General features: G+C 42.4%; 1 protein-coding gene across 2 annotated transcripts in view; it reads left to right on the forward strand.

The window, feature by feature from the left end:
• Nucleotides 1-15,448, forward strand: part of LOC1276382 (uncharacterized) — a 117,467-nt gene that overhangs the window by 100,158 nt on the left and 1,861 nt on the right. For both annotated transcript variants that reach the window (XM_061645176.1, XM_061645177.1), the window contains 5 exons: nt 4,499-5,005; nt 6,992-7,114; nt 13,251-13,505; nt 14,447-14,701; nt 14,811-14,950. In XM_061645176.1, the coding sequence (XP_061501160.1) occupies nt 4,499-5,005; nt 6,992-7,114; nt 13,251-13,505; nt 14,447-14,701; nt 14,811-14,950 (1,280 nt within the window). The remainder of the gene's footprint in view (nt 1-4,498; nt 5,006-6,991; nt 7,115-13,250; nt 13,506-14,446; nt 14,702-14,810; nt 14,951-15,448) is intronic.

The following is a 15,448-nucleotide window of genomic DNA, read 5'->3' on the forward strand; positions in this document are numbered from 1 at the left end:
TGAAACTTCCTGCGTTGCAATGGCTCCAATCCAATCGACCGATGGACATACTTTTGCTAGCTAGCGAGGAACATGGAAGGACGTAAAAGTTGAGCTGTCTAATTGTTTGTACAATTTGTTTCGTGTGTCGCTTCCACTCTCTATTGTGGTATGATCGATTTTGTGTGAGAATGGACGGTAATGTCTGCTAAGTTGTCCCCCAAGTGGTGTAGCTGGCCACCTTATACCCAGATTTAAACATCTATTCCACACTTTCCCTTTCCCAGTTCATCAGTGGCCGTGTCCAACCGGACACTGGGAGCTAAATCGGTGTCAAACGTGTTCCGGATTCGATGTTAAGGTGTAAGTCAACTGTTGTTTCCCGACAGTCCAGCCGGCAGCAAAACTCTCATGCTTCGAGTCAATTAGCAAAACGACAGTCTCAGGCGTGTATGCCGGGCACCTGCACACTGTGCAGTGTTTAAATTACAACGCAACAGTTTCCTGCACAATGTCCTTGCACTTACTTGCAAGAGCTTACTACCAGCAGCAACAGCAGCAGTGACCACACTTGACCACGGCCCCGTGTCTGTGTGCTGGTGCTGGAATTCAATCTCACTAATGATTATCCACAATCTGGGTGTGTTATCCTTCGTTCTTATCCTTCCTGTCGGTCACTTACACCACCACCACCAAAGCTGGACGTGTCGTTAATGACTGAGTTTTCCCCGTTTTCCCCAGACACTCCGGAAATGCGGAAAGCGAAGAAAACATTTGCCTCTACAGTCGTTGCCATTGAGTCGTTCTCGGAACCATTGGAGATTTAGAGACCTGATTCGTACGGACACTCGACCCGGACAGCAACAGCTGTAGTTTGTGGTTTTCAGCTGATGACAAAACTGTAAATGAGCTTCAATCGTTGGAACCATTCCTTTGTATCACAGTTTTGCCGCGCCGCATTTTCCAGAAGGACAAGTTGTGCTAGGTAAATTAGGAATGCGAAAAAGTGGAGATATAGAGAGCGAGGGAACATTCCCGGGCCCGCCACCGATTGCGCAACTGATTGTGGCAAGGCGAACTTTTGCCTTTTGCGCCGGCGAGTGAGAAGTTTAGTAGCAGGCACCGACTGACGCCGGGCAAGCTATTGGAGTTCTCGATGGGCTACGAGATGGATAAAAACTTTCTGGTTTTTGGTTTCGGTGTGAGAGAAGCCACCAAACAATGCCTGCAACAATGGGGGAGTTGGCTCCGGTTGGGGAAACATCTTTCGTAGGACAGCAGGAGAGCGCCGGTATGCAACGTTTTAATGGGAACCGAGAAAACGGCTTTGTTTATTCGTCTGTTTATCTGTCCGCCCTTCCCTGTTGTGGCTGTTGTAATGCAGAAGAGTTTTTTTTGCTGTCGGATTCTATCATTTTCCCTTCCTAGATTCTTTATCGAATGCTGCAAAGGATCTAGGCAAATGATCTTACCGTTTCGGTATCAAACTCAGAGCATGGTTTTCCCTCCACCAGCACAACACGTGCGCTTTATCGATTGGATCAAGTTTTTGGGGGAAGAAATAAACACAACCAAACTACGGCACAGATCGACCCAGTTTGAAGGTGTAGTTTGGTTGGTGGGAAGGTGTAGTTTGGTTGCAAAGTTCAAAGAAATTAGTGCAAACATGCCGAGCACGTATGGTACGGATGGTACAGGTGTGAACTATGGATTTGGTAGCAGTCGTATTGCGGGGTTTTGCAGGAATTGTTTCGGTTGTTGTTGTTCACCGTGTTGTGGGAAAGTTTGGCCATAAACGATGGTTTGTTTTGCTGCAATCAATGTTGGAGGTAGCTTCATTGTGTTATGGAATGGTTGCTGTTTTGATCATTGCTGCAGCGCAATGAAATAAGAGATTTCATGTTTTGTGCCAGATGTTGCTACACATGTCCAATTTGCAACCAAACTAATTTAATCTACCTGAGGACATATTAACCATATTACCGTTCTAGTAACACATTGTTGAACATGTTGAACATGTTGTTGAACAATAAAAATAAATAAAATTTTGCAAATAAAGCGACTGAGCTACAGTAAAAAAAAAATGCGTTACCTACCTAAAATTGGTGCCTTGGTGCTCCAGAGGCAAATATTGTGCCACGTTGTCAGAAATTGGTACGTTTTTGACAAACATTGGAGTCTTAAGGGCAAAACTTTGTGTCAATGACTAGAAGGTAGAAGGATATAGACATAATTCTAGCTCCCATATAGCTAGCTTCTATGTAACAGTGCCACAAGAAAGTTAACTCAGTCAAATAACATTTAATTTGGCAGCAGATATACCTACTGAACGATGAATCTTGCTGGGAGGAAGATTTGCATTCGTTTTGCAATTGTTTAGAGATGTACTTCATTCCAAACATTTTACAGATCTACGTCTTCTTTTTGGAACTAGAATCAGATCTACGCCAACTAGAAGTACTTTGCTTTTAGTTGGAGTTCATGTCAACGAACCTGCTCGTACTTTAGGCAACTATAGGCTGGTACGATTTGATCAAACTAGACGTGCATACAGCGATAATGAACCTATGACTGTGATGGCTATTAGACTTAATACACACTACGCCTCTTTTGATTTAAACCTTTTATGTTGCCTTGCATGTCGTGCCGTCATACTCCTTTTATTTATTATGGGTTGATTTTTACAATGTAGGCTGCTTATATTTGTGATATATTGCTACCTAAGACATCTAAGATGGTTAATAATATCGGTGGTTAGATCGCTATGATCAGTGATATGCCCAATCACTTAATAATTGAACAAATAAAGCAAAAAACAACTACAATCGCCTAGAAATATGCAACATAATTTTTGTAACACATTTGCAGTTTATCTCACATGTTTCATATTCATCCTCCAAGTGCAGAATATAACGCATTTATAATTTAAGTGCTTCACGTCCTTGCTGAAACATTGATGCCTACAGCCAGCCGAAGGGAGTTGTTTACTTTATCTCAAATCTCAAGGTACAAATCGTCTCACTGTTACATGTAAATTTAAACAACTAAAATATATCTTACTATCCTAACCGAACGGAAGGTAAAGTTATTTGCACACATGCTGTAAGATAAACTCCACCCTGAAGATCAACTTCATGACTTCATCAGCCAAACATGCTCAAAAGGCATCTTCACATCAGTATTACTCCAATCCTTGGACCGGTACGTGTTACCTCCTGTCACTCCCGTTTTCCGTTTGCAATAGCTCTCACCGGCTTAGATCGATTCATCTACTGTGAGTGATAAACAAAAATACAACATCACACAACTCTCCAAAGTTCAACCGTCTTGCTGACAAGAGTGTCTCATCGAAAAGCCGCCCTTAAAAGCATGGCAAACAGAGCCTGCACCACCGGGGGCCGATAGCTTCCGTTTGTCGAAATTCCCCTCTCACTGGAAGGTCTTTTGAAAAGGCGTAAATTAAAAAAACTCCACCGAACCTATCGAAAAACACGTGTGGCGCGGGCAATTGCAGTAGAAGCTGATGAAACGCACCAAAGCTAGCAAACGCATCTGTGCATTGTTTTCATCGGAATTTCATTTCCCAGCATCACCAGCAGCAGCAGGAGCTTGTCTCAAATGAACGGAAAGCAGTTTTCGAATGATGAATCGAGGAAAGAAGAAAAAAACTCGCACACTAAAAGAGTCGCAACTCACACAGGCCCCCAATGCGCTTAAACCCATGCTCGACAGTACGGGGTTTGTTTACTTCCTAGCGGCACCTTTTCCGAATGCCGAAAGCGAGCAACATTCCGATGGGATTAGTGCAGCCATTCGGGATGCAGTTCGCACAGTGCGTGTTTGCGACTTTGGTTGAGTGGGAATTGAGGTTGTGTGGCAGGGGTTCATTGCACACAAAAAAGGAAGAAAGCACCGTCCGATAAAAGCCATTCGATCGAATCGAAAAACCCCTGGGCTCGAACACAGAATGCCTCAACTCAATTTCGCCCCACACTTGCGGCCACTATCGTGTCGGGGTTTGTGCGGAGTTCGAAGTTCATCATCGTTTGATCGTTTTACGCACTTCGATTTATATGCAATGAATGTGCATTCACTGGTTTACGCAAGAGTAACAAAAAAATCTACCAACGGGTGTGATGATGGCGTGCGTTGATTGCATTTTTTTGCCCAACAGGCTAGCAGCATGAAGCCAGAGCCAGAGAGTGTGGAAATCGTTTCACTCGTTCACGGGAGTTTGGGTTTTGATTTATTTGGCTGCGTGTTGCAGCGGAACTCCTTTGGTCAAAATGTGAGTTTCGCACAAAACGAAGTCAATGGGCTTTTGGGGTTTTTACCCTTGGTGTTGCGGTAAAATGGTTATTGTCGCTTTCGGAATGCTGGAGTTGTTTTTGCGAAAGGGAAAATAGTTCATTAGTTGATTCTTGGAATTGTCATTCACCTTCGGCTAACTCCTAAAACTCGTCAAACATCTGCTTGCACAACCCAAAATAATATATTTTAACGTGTTCCACTTTCCCAGATGTAAACGAGTGTTTGCTGCGAAACGGCCACGGCCCCTGCCAGGATACGTGCATCAACACGTGGAGCAGCTACAGGTGCACCTGCGACGGGCTGCCGGGGACGCGGCTAGCGCCCGACGGCCACTCCTGCGAGGACATCGACGAATGTACGGTCAACAATGGCGGCTGCTCGCACACCTGCCTCAATACGCTCGGGCGTGCGTTCTGCGTCTGCCCGGAGGGGTACATGCTGGACGAGGACTGGAAGACGTGCGTCGATGTGGACGAGTGTGCCAACCAGCGATCGATAGCGACCGAGCATCGGTGCCACGGCCGGTGCATCAATACGGTCGGGTCGTACCGGTGCGAGCCCGCGGACGACCCGGTCGTCGGCCAGTCGGGGAATGGAGCAATGGAGCGAACGGATGAGGCCCTGGTGGGCGGTGAAGGCGAGCTGGAGCAACCGGACTACGACACGCTCTGCCCGACCGGCTATCATTTCAACACCACGATGGGCGACTGCCAAGGTGAGTGCGGTTGGAAATGGGGAGGGTTTTGAATTGAAAGGAGCTGTTCATGTAAAATGCAACACGCGTTTTGTCTTGCCGGTGGCACAGTGGCTTGATTTCGATGAGCATTTCGCGTAAACTCAATGAATCTACACGCGCTTTGATGAGGATTCGGGGTTATTTTTAATGCAATTCTCTTCCGGAAAACCGGTGCAATAACAAAGACAATTGAAACGAAAGTCAAATAGTCGGAAACTGTTGGGCTTGAAGAATTTTATTACATTCTTTGAATTAAAACATCTATAGAATTCAAATGGGTTTCAACTTTAAAAACTAAGTGAATTTTATTGATTGCAATTTTCTCTACAGAACTTTATTGTCTTTGGATTGCTCTTGTTTGAAGATTTTTAATTATGGTTGATGTTTTTGAAAAACGTTATGTTAAAGCAAGTTGGTAAATGTTTTGGTTCTTTTTCAATATTTTGGGTGATAAAAAATTATTTATTAATTATTTTAAAAAATGTTTACCTGGGGGGCCAACTTCATGTAGGGGTATAAAAGATTTAGTTATATTGTCAGTTTTACGTGAGCGCCTATCGAATTTTTTCGATCGAAAAATTGTGCTGAGGCCGGATATGTGATTAAGTTAGGTTTGTTTAACATACTAAGTTAAACAAAATGCAAACTAGATATTTTTAAACAAATTAATGGATCAAACACATCAGAGCTACCGATTTGACACCTTCAAGAGTAGGCCGCTTTAATTCTTTACTATGCCCCAAAGTGTATGGATATTTGGAGGTGAAGTGCTTCAGAGCAAATTGACATTTCACGACTTGACACAACAATACTAAGGGCTCCTGTATTAAAATCGGGAAGGGCTGGAGGGGGTATAAAAATTGTATACGATATGACATAACACTTCTCAATGCTGGCGCCCGGCAAACGCGCTAACAATTCACCTTCTAAATAAACACACCTTGACTATGCCCGTTTCATACTTCACAAGGCCCGAATAGAAATTACAGCGTAAACCAATTGAGGGTTTGCGTCGCCCGAAAAAGCATTTACGGCGACCGATTACGCTTTGACGATGCCGGATTGGCTAGGTAAACCCTGTAATACATAAAACGTAAACATACAGGTTGTCCCCGAGATACGCTATTAATGCGAACCGAAAAAAAACACCGGATCTTGAATTTCCGCGTAAGATGATTCTCGCCATTTTCACCCATAATATATAAAATTTTCGTTTGATTTTACTTGACGTGTTAGGTTTGAGCCTTAATTATAACGAAAATTAATTATTCAATATGATTCTGAATGAAGATCACAATGTTGTGCCTTTTTTATTATTTTTGTTTTTTTTTTTAAACAGGTCCAATAAGGAATTTAATTTAAATTTAACAATTGTTGGGTCGAATCAGTACAATTTGCAATCATTATAAAGAACTGTCAAGTATAGAGCCTCCTGTACATCTATAATGGCATATTCGCTTTTATATGGAAAACGTACGACTGATAGATACCTGCGCATTTATTATCCAGCTTTATATTGCAAAATAAGCATGGGTTGAAAAAAAAACAATATTTTTTCATGAGTCTAAACATTTAAGTATTGGATAAATAAAAAAAATCATTCGAATTGCATTGGTGCAAAGGTAATTATGAAATGAATCACATAGAAAATGATTAATTTGATGATGTAATAACCAAGATTCGAACCTGTGTTTCGAAGACTACAGAATGTCGTATTCAATGGGCAATATATCTTTACAGTCATCTACTTCATAGATCAATCAAATAAACTTGATTGTCAATACTTAAATGTTACGCTTATATCTAGACTTGCTGCGCCAACGATAACTCACACACTTGTTAACCTTTGCTAACGGGTAACACGATAAAGGATGTAACCCGATTCGCCTCCTTGTTTCGAAGGAAATGTTTTGCCATAACTAACTTCTACTCTCTGTATCTCTCTCTTTCCCAAAAACACCACAGATACGAAGGAGTGTAGCGTCGCAAATGGCGGATGTCAGCAGCATTGTATCAACAGTGACGGAAGCTACTACTGCTCGTGCAAGTACGGCTTCAAGCTGGACGCCGACAAGCGTTCCTGTCTCGGTAAGTGTGAACATGCCACAGCATTACGTACCCTTGTGCCCTCTCCAGCCTTCCTTCAAACAGCAAGCGCTTAACACCGAGACAGCAAACCAGATTGTCGTGTTGCCCACCGGACACACATGACGCACAAACAGTGTTTGGCAAGCATTAGCATCGAATGCTACACTACCAACCCGGCACATCCGCGTATGTCAATGCACTCCCGCAGAAGTGCCTTCCCCCCTCGCAACGATCGGAAACTCACTAGCAGCGGAACAATTATATTAACATTTATCATAATCTAATTACCGCTTGATAGCCCAGCGCTCATTGATTTACGACACGCACGTTAATGGAAATCGTTCCCCCTTTTTCCCAACCCCGCGTGCCCGTTGTTCATCCTTCGAGCGGCGTAGGGGTGTGAAAACTTTAGCACGCAACCGGAACCAAAATTTATCACCCGGAAGCACAAACCGGCAAGACTCCAGCGCACACGCATATAATGCAACATATCCGATGCGTGCCGCATTGGCTTGAAGCAGAAGCTGCCGGCGCTCGAACATCTTAATCATCGCTTCGCTACGACAACGCACGAAACCCAGCAGTGTATTAAGATGGGTTCGGTTTTGGTTCCCGCTCCGCTTAATATCAAGATATGAGATAACAACCACTCAACTCTGCTTGAGATGAAACCGAAGCTCAATGGCCTTCCCCCGCTCGACCGCTCGTAGCTCTCCTCCCTCCCAGGGAGGGCTTGATTTATTTCCCAGCCTGCCATGGAGGATGGCAACAAAACGCTGAAGGAAACACTTCTCCATCCGAGCTGGAAATGAGATAAAATATTACATCATTAAAGGTGGCTCTTCTGAGAAGGAGCCCCCTGGTGGCTTTGGTCTTCATCTTCAAGAAGGACCCACACACACACACAGAGACAGCTATCGTTTTGCTTAGACATGCACATTCGAATCGGGACTGTCCATTGTGCTCGCTCACAAGGCAGTTGAGTTGACAAATTAGCTTACAATAGTGATGGCATTTAAATTTACGATGCGACACGATTAGAACCTCCCCATTACCCCGACGACAAGGGGACCTGTGTAAAAGAGATGAAAGGGCAGACGAACGAGAGATGAATGGATAACAAGCGTTGCTGCCAAAGATCTACCAAAGATGATGATGATGGTGGATTTTGCTTTGTGGAAGGGATATTAATTAAAAATATCCTTTATTTACTCTCAACAGTAGTGAGTTCCGTTTTGTGCGTCATGAATTTTGTTAATTAAACTTCCCTTTCGCCGTCTCCAGCGAAAGCTTCCGTTTGCAAAGGCAATCGAACCGACGAGCCAACAAACGGCCCTTGACAAATGACAACGGAAAGGACAATGGAAATGAATAGAAGAATATTAACCCATCCTCCACCTCCTTCCGACCCTTCCCTAAAAAGGGCAAGCATTTTAAAAACGAAGATCATGATTTTTAACCATCACGAGCCGGCGGGCGCTGCCCGAATGTCAATTTTCACTTAACGCGTCCCCGGGAGCCACTTATTTAATGTCACAAAAGCGGTCCACTTCGCGCCGGCGAAGACGGTGATAAATGTGAAACGGAAATCAAACCTCGAGCAAGCCGAACACAGAGCAAGCCGAACACAGAGCAAAGCCGGAAAACAGACGATTTGATAAGAGCCACTCCGGTACACAGTAACAATTATATCTTCTTTTCGGTCGCGCTTCAAAATTGCTGCTGTGCTGCAGTAGAAACGTTTACACAAATCGGAAATCACTTTCCATTTTCTCCCCATTGCCGGACACGTTTTGTTTGGGCAATCGAAATTGATAGCTTCGGCGTGCTTGGGATGGAAATTAAATGTAAAGAGACGGCACGTGTCGAGTCCAAAAGCCGACTCATTAATGTGCACAGCGAGGTCGAGTGACGGGGACACACACACACACCCACCCGTGCTTATCTCGGCGAAAAATCCAAAAAGCACAATGAGGTGGAAACGATGCTTTCGGTTTGCGAGGGGGCCATGGGCATGCTTTAAAATTAATTGAATTATTTTAAGTTTACCTTTTCACCGGCGCCGCCACAGATGGCCGGAAAAAAAGGAAAGGGAAAAGTTTTGAGAATAGTGTTTTTAATGAAGCAAACACTTTCTTTCGCAATGCGCAATGCGTTCGTGTACGTGTACCAGGCAGGTCACAGCATCGCATTTTGGCCGCTTCTTGTCCCGCGTTCGTGCCGGCCAAAGGTCTCAACTGGGCTGCGTACGGCTCATTAGGCAAAACGTATTCCGCACAAACTTCCTACCCCAGGCAAACAGTAATTACAGCGTTCGTTTTGTAAAATGGGACGAATGAAAAAAATTGCGTTTATTTGCGGTCACATTTTTGGGACAGAAGTGTGATTGCAAACACCCATTTCTTCCACAAAAACACGCTCCTTTAACGGAATCGTGGTGAGAGTTTATAAATGTTTTGCACAAAATATTTCTCGAATTGTTCACGAAATTCAACACGGAAACGCCGCAGCAAATTTCGATGAATTGAATGTATTAAAGGAAGGCTGGTTTATTTTTCCAGTTTGTCCATTCCAGCGCCTCACCAAAGAAAGGACGATGGAGGCCAAAAGTCCAGAAAAAAGCGAACTCAAAGAAAATACCGTAAAAAATATCTTCCCCCCTCGTGCGCTTGACCCGCCCGTGCCCGAGTGAATGCCGAGCGAAGGGCACAGTGTAAAGCGTAAAATTAATGAACGATAATGAATGGAATTTTGATTAAAAATGCAAATTTTCACACCATGATCGTCTCGGTGCTGGGTCGAGGTTCCGCATGGCAGGGCCGACACTCCGGGGCTTTGCTGCTGACGATAAGCTTCGGCCAGGCGGTGGTTGGTGCGATTTCGCGGATTTGCTACGATTTAGCGATAATATAAGTGTCTACCGTGGGGCTTTGTTGACGGAAAATGAATTAATGGTGATTTTGGTTGCTGCTACATTGAGGAATGACACAGTTAAACCATGTTGCAGGGCTTTAAAACATTCCGAAAGGTTGGAAGCTCAAGTAGGAGAACAAAAAAAAACCCGCAATAACATCAACCTTCTTAGGGTGAGAGATTTGTGAAAAGAGCCCTCCAAGAATGACAATCAACTGACACGTGATCGTAGCATTTGTGCGGCCAAGAATGAACCGAAAAGTGAAGGACGCTTCCCAAGAAACTGTGAAAGCGTCTAAATGGCGTATAATTAGTCCCGGTGGAAAGTTACACAACAGTGAGCAAAAAGAAAAAAGATACCGGGCGATCCCATAAGAGCCCGAATCTAATTTTGGACGGTGAATGGCAGCAAAGTTCCGATAACTTTTTTTTTCTTCGTTTTCCTCGAGTGGCTAGGCTCGAGGGTGGTGGTGTCCGGTGGTCAAAGTGCTGTTGGTGAAATATTTTAATTAAGTTCACTTCAGCATAAATTACTCCCGCACATGCTTCAACTGGACGGAAAGGATCGTGAGGTACGAGCAATGCGAACGATCGAACAGGTGTTCTGTGTGCCGGCCGCAGTGCCGGAAGGGTGCGGGAATGGAGGCTCGGACCAGAACTTTAATGGAGTCATATTTCATCGAAACGTCGTCCAAAGTTTGAAGGAGTCGATTGTCGGTGTCGGTTTGATGATTTCGGATTGGGGTTGAGTAGTTTGCTGAAACTTGGCTAATGGTTGATGATGGGTAAATTTCATTTCCATGGAATTGGGGCTCATTTTTGGGTGCACCATTGACAAGCTGGAATTTCACGAAGGTGATGGAGTTTTAGTGGAAAGCGTCATGGCAGACGAATGTTGACGCTAAAGATAGCAGCTTTAAAGTGCTCTTATACTGGACATAATTGTAGCTCATAAAACAAATGATTTTTGAAACAACAATGTATGTAGTACGCCGCAATTACTGAATCAAAACTAGTTCAAATTATTAATTTATTATTAAGAAGTTTTCCAAGTCACTTTCTAATGTAGCGGAATTTGGGGCAAGTGTGCTATACGGGGCAAGAGTGCCACCAAGCATTTTTCCTTAAAAACTTAAGTTTAATGATCAATTGTGTATACAGTTGGTTCCTTTCCAATGACTAGGTATACTGAGCCGAATTTCATATAGACCAATCGATATTCCCCATTGTTTTGAACTGATTTATATTGAGTTTCAAAATTGAGCAGAATATTATAATTTTTGAATCCAATCAAATAAGCTCTCAAAAATCATGCCAACAATCAACCGAGAAAATATTTACACCACCGTATAGCTGAGAAAACGTGAAATTTTTTGTGGGGTTAGTTGAAAAAAACTTTCTTTTTGTCACTGAAAAATTCAATATTAAAAAAGTTACAACTTTTGGGGCAAGTGTGACATCTCTGTTTGGGGCAAGTGTGCCACCATCTTTCATAGGCGCGAGCTGTCAAAAATGTAAACATTGTTGTAGCATGCTGCGGAATGGTGCGCTATTGTGAGCGGATTCCACGCCAGAAAAACAGAACAGTAACAAACCATATTGTGGTACAGTTGGTGGTCAAAAAGGGTTCATTGGTGACTAAATACATGTAGGAATACATACACTAGTGGTACAAACGTAATAATTTCCTATTATCTAAGAAATACGGCTATTTTAAACAGGTGGCCGTCTTGCCCCATACGAGTGGCACTCTTGCCCCATAGCCCAAAAAACAACGTCTTTTTGGACCCTTTTTAAAACGCTTCAAAAACTGTTTCATTTGCACTTTTTTCAAGCGAAACTCATTTATAAGTGAGGAAATAGATGTAAAATGGTTATGAGATTTAAATCGGCTTTTGAAAAACACGTTTTAGTGAGTTATAACTTGAAATGCTTAAGGTGGCACACTTGCCCCAAGTTCCGCTAAACATTGTTATTCACCGCGTGCAACATGTTAATCCACATCAATTCATTTCCATCATCATAATGTTTAATTTCCTCAGCATGATTTTCAACATGACTCAAGCTGGATTGAGTTTGACAGTTCTTTGTTATGTGTTGAAAATCATGTGTTGAAATTGAAATTTCATTTTGACGCAAATCAATCATTTGACAGCTGTTGGAAAACATCTTGGATGTCATGAATAATTTTGTACACATTCAAAAGTGACTTGGAAAACCCTATATTGCATAACCTTAGGGGTAATGGATATCATTATACGTAACCACAACCTTACATGTTATACAAAAAGTAAAGAAAAGTACCTATAACATCTTAATACCTGAAAGTGTTACAATATTCATGCAATATTGATTACTTATTAATCTCTCACCGATAAAATAGTTATTATATCGTATAGATGTTGGATCTGTGCAATTTTAAGCATTGAACAGTTTATGTAGCATACTTGTAGGCGTTATAAAACAGGCTTACTGATTTTTTTAAAAATATAGTGCATACTGTCAGGCGCTTCAACGCTTCAAACTAGTTGTGCCGCAATGTAATTGTGTGTTATTGATTGTGTGTCTTTAAAAAAAAATAAAAATAAAAGTGCGATTAGGCATGCCGAACATATAACTTCAAAATTATATTTTAAACACTTGGCTCGTCTAGTTCGAATCTGAAACGTGCATATTGAGGTCATAAATAGAAAAATAATAAACATCGATAATGGTAAATATTACCGTTAGAAGGAATGAAATTTTCTCAAAGTATGAATACTTTGATCTAATGAATTTTTTCTATTAAAAGCTTGATCTAGTGAAAAGAAGTTACTCGCAAGCAAACTAATTGTTTTTTTTTATACTTCTTAAATAATACCAATAATTGAGTAAAGCAAAGGCACTATTTTTAGTGTAAATCTTCTACCAAAACTCACTCAAGCCTAAATTCAACGGTTCAATGGCGCATCCTGCATAAAAGCACGTCTCTGTACGACGGCCATAATTAAATCTCTTCTCAGAAATCACATCAAACGACAGTACGGTAGCGATTCTTTCCTTGTTACGTGACCCACCGTTCAATTCTTCATTTCTGTTGCAATTCGTTGAATATTCGTTTCAACTCTTTGAAAAAAAAACGTACAGCATATCGGAACATCTAATAGCCCACGTAACAATTGTATCCACCTAAGAGCAAAACGTCTTAACACTCTATCTCTTTTTTCTCTCTTTCTCTCCCCAGTACTGAACGACTCGCTCCGGCTAGCCGATATTGCGTGCCCGCCACTGTTTCCGCCCCGGCACGGTTACCTCGAGTGCAGCCGGCCGATCGACGAAATTGCGGACGGCCCGAACGGGGGCAGCCTCAAGATTACCAACCGGCCCGGCAGCCAGTGCATCCTGAAGTGTCCCACCGGGTACCGGTTGGAGGGCAAGTTTTCGAAAATCTGTGGCACCGCCGGCGAATGGATTGGCGACGAGAATGGCACCTGCATACGTAAGTAGATTGCGCGCTCGCTCGAAGATATGCGCACCACACAGTGTGCAGATATGCATAATTGGTTGCGGCTGCGGGTTGCAACATGCAAAAATCGGGTCACACCAGCTAGAGTTGCAGTCTTCTTTTCATCTCGCCCCGGGTATGGTTGTTTGTTTTGTCCGCATTTCTTTTTTTTTTTTGTTTTTGTTTTTTAAATCACTCTTCAATTTCAACACCAAACACTGCAACATTTTTAACTCTGGAAGGGAGGGGAACAACATGAGCCCGAATCGTTATTTCTTTTTTTCTGTTTCCCGCTAGCTTTTGCATCATAATGTCATGATAATTACGCAGCGCGGTGGTTTTCCATTCAAGCGAACGCTTATTAAACGATGGAGCGAGAAGTTGGGGGTTGGTTCGGAAATGCGGAGTGTTGGCAGCCGGAGCAAAACCGCGTGGTTATAAAGAGCACTTTAATTGGCCGATGGTGATATCAATTTGTGCGTCCATTATGAGCCGCAATTTAAGAGCTGCCGGTCGCTGCAATTTGTTTCAATTTTCAAACAATCAAATCGATTGTTAGTGGAAACGCTTTTTCCAATTAGGGTAAATTATTGAGTGTGACCTTTGGGGAATTAATTTCACGATCAATTTAAAAGTGTGATGTTTGACAGTACACCTATTTATTTATGCTTGTTTATACAAGGGTTGATTGATATTTAAAACAAACATTTAAACGGTCAAGTGTGCTCGACTAGCAAAACAAAATCTCATCTGGTTGGTTAAAGAGCCTCTACAGCTATGTTTGGTAAAGTTCGGATTGGGGTTTGTATGATTGATAGTCAATAGCAATACACATTTAATTCAAAATTAATTATTCAATTCGAGAGCTCGGTCTACTTTTTTCAATTTCATTTATTGAATTGCTTGCTTGCCTAACCACTTCCTACTCCCAATAGGATACCCACAACCGAAGCTGATCTGTCCCTCTAGCGTTAATGTGGAGCTGCACCCGAACGAAACCGAAACCACAACGGTACGGCTGCGGCGACCGGAAACGGACGTCAGCTGGGAGCGGGACGTGCAGGTTGAACCGGACTGGGTGAAGAAGGACAGCTTCTCGCTAGCGCTCGGAAGCCTTAACGTCAGCTACACTGCTCGACATCCCGTCTCGAAGCTGCACACCGAATGTAACTTCCTCATCAACGTGCTGCGTATGTATTCCCCACGCTGACTACTCTGTGTGTGTGTCTATCTATGATCATAGCGGTAAGCTAAATGTGTGATGTTTGGTGTTGTGTTTTCTTTCCCTTCTACGTGCAGCTGGCTCGCCACCCCGTGTTGACTTCTGTCCGGACACGCAGGTGTACACGATCGAGGGACGGCATCAGAGCGTAAAAGCGACCTGGGAGGAGCCGGTCTTTTCGGACAATGTCGGTGTAGTTACGATCACAAAATCGAATGTAAGTAATTCTTCTCGCTTAATCCCTATCCTTAAGAGGCAAGTAAATGTTTTGAATTACTCCGTTCGGCGATTGAAACGCCTAAAGATATGCATTACGCATTGAAAAAAAAGTAAGCAGGCTTACCTGTAAGTTTATTTGCTTAAACACTATTCTAATAACAATCATACGTTGAATTAAGTAAAACATGCAATGAAATATGCAATTAATTGATAAAACAAATTATTTTAAAACCATCACCTTAGAGTTTATAAATAAACAACAAATACATTCCTTTGTCGCCTAAAAGTACGCAATGTTGTAAATTGGCAATTGGAATTAAAATTATTTTAAATTATTTCATATCATTATTCCGTACATTTTTAACAATGGAAAGTATTTTGGTAGCTAAATTATTATAAAACATTTTAAGACAGAGAATCCCACAAACACGTACAATAGTAGTCGTCACTCATAAAAAAAAATAGTCTACATAAAAAAAGACTTGAAAGTTCTACT

This window comes from Anopheles gambiae, chromosome 2 (assembly GCF_943734735.2).
Source record: "Anopheles gambiae chromosome 2, idAnoGambNW_F1_1, whole genome shotgun sequence".
NCBI lineage: Eukaryota > Metazoa > Arthropoda > Insecta > Diptera > Culicidae > Anopheles > Anopheles gambiae.